At 31.6% G+C, this 1474-nt stretch overlaps 1 protein-coding gene across 1 annotated transcript in view; it reads left to right on the forward strand.

The window, feature by feature from the left end:
• Positions 1 to 989: 989 nt before the first annotated feature.
• The window catches only part of NAEGRDRAFT_76742 (uncharacterized protein), a gene marked incomplete at both ends in the record, with an annotated part of 5485 nt that continues 5000 nt past the window's right edge, over positions 990 to 1474 (forward strand). The window contains one exon of the mRNA XM_002668299.1: positions 990 to 1449. Within this exon, the coding sequence (XP_002668345.1) occupies positions 990 to 1449 (460 nt within the window). The remainder of the gene's footprint in view (positions 1450 to 1474) is intronic.

The raw sequence follows: 1474 nt of genomic DNA on the forward strand, positions 1-1474 counted from the left end.
CGATATATGTTTTTTCAATAAATATACAACTCTATACATCCAATAATCTGTTACAGTTCTATAAACACGTGAAGTTTCACAATATCGATTTTAATTCACATATTCACGTCTTGGTGTCTAGAATTTATTCACATAGATACTCTCAGGGTCGAGGATGATGTTTCCCAAAACTTTAGCAATTTGAAGACATTTCAGTACCAATATATATATTTCTCATCTTGGAATTATTCATTTCTGTGAAGTATTTATCGTAAACAGCATATTTTCAGAATTAAATTTTAAGCTAAAAACACATGCACTATTTAGGAAGTATTAAAAAAAATAAATACGATGAAATAAAAAAATAGCTTCTCTCAGTTACTTTTAAATTTCATAAAGTTCAATAATTGAACACATGACATCTTTAAAAGATTCCTTCGTTGTGGCTGGAGGATTTTTTGAACTATCTGTGTACGCTTGGTTTTGGTATGAAATTGAATGAGTGTGATGGCTAACTTTCGTTCTTAAGATAGAAGCAAAAAATAAAAAATAGCTTCTGTCAAATCGCGATAATTCATGTAGTAATGATATATTCCAAATATCAAAGGTTGGAATTGTTTCTTCGATGTGGCAGATAATAATGTTTAATCTCAATCACAATTATAATGCATTTTTATTTACCAAAAACTTCCAAAAAATGGCAAAACCCTTTTGCTGTACTGTTTGTGGAGTTACGAAAAAAGTTGATTCTTAAAGCATTTCTGGCTAATAATCAGAAAGTTACTTTACAAGGTCTGAAACATGGCTTTGGTTTTGGTTGTTCAGAAAATTAAAAACTGGTTGTTTTTTGTTTATTTTTTCCTTTCTCACCATTTTTCTTCACTTTCCGCCCCCCTGCCAATAATATTCAAAACTATTCACTTCACAATAATTATTCCACACACTTTTCATCAACAAGTTTTTTATTTTCAATTCAACAAAAAAATTTACATCACCAAAAACACAATAAAATGGTCAATAACAAGAAGAATAACAAGAAAACATCAGCCATTGCTTCCGAAGTTGCTGGATCATCATCGAAACCATCATCAAAGAAGACCACCACAACAGCTCCTCCAGCAGCTCCTGTTGCTACAGAAGTAGTAGTTGAAAAAGTAGAAAAAGCCACACCAACAACAACAACAATAGAAAAGAAGCAAACAAAGAAGGCAACAACAACTAAAACAACACAAGAAAAGAAGAAGCCTGATGTTGCTGCTGATAAGAAGAGAAAATTGGATCAAGTTGTTGAAGAACCAGCTAAAAAGAAGGAAGAAACAAAGTCTTCTGCAGTAGTTGTTGAAAAATCATCAAAGAAACAAAAGAAAGAAACAAAGCCAGCAGTTGTTGTTGAAGAAGTAGAATCAAAGGAAGAAGAAGAAACTGAAGTTGTTGTTGAAGATGANAAGGAAGAAAAGAAAAAGAACAAACGTAAGGAAGCCAAAACTGATATTGA

The sequence above is a fragment of the Naegleria gruberi genome (assembly GCF_000004985.1).
Source record: "Naegleria gruberi genomic scaffold NAEGRscaffold_358, whole genome shotgun sequence".
Classification (NCBI taxonomy): domain Eukaryota; phylum Heterolobosea; class Eutetramitea; order Acrasida; family Naegleriidae; genus Naegleria; species Naegleria gruberi.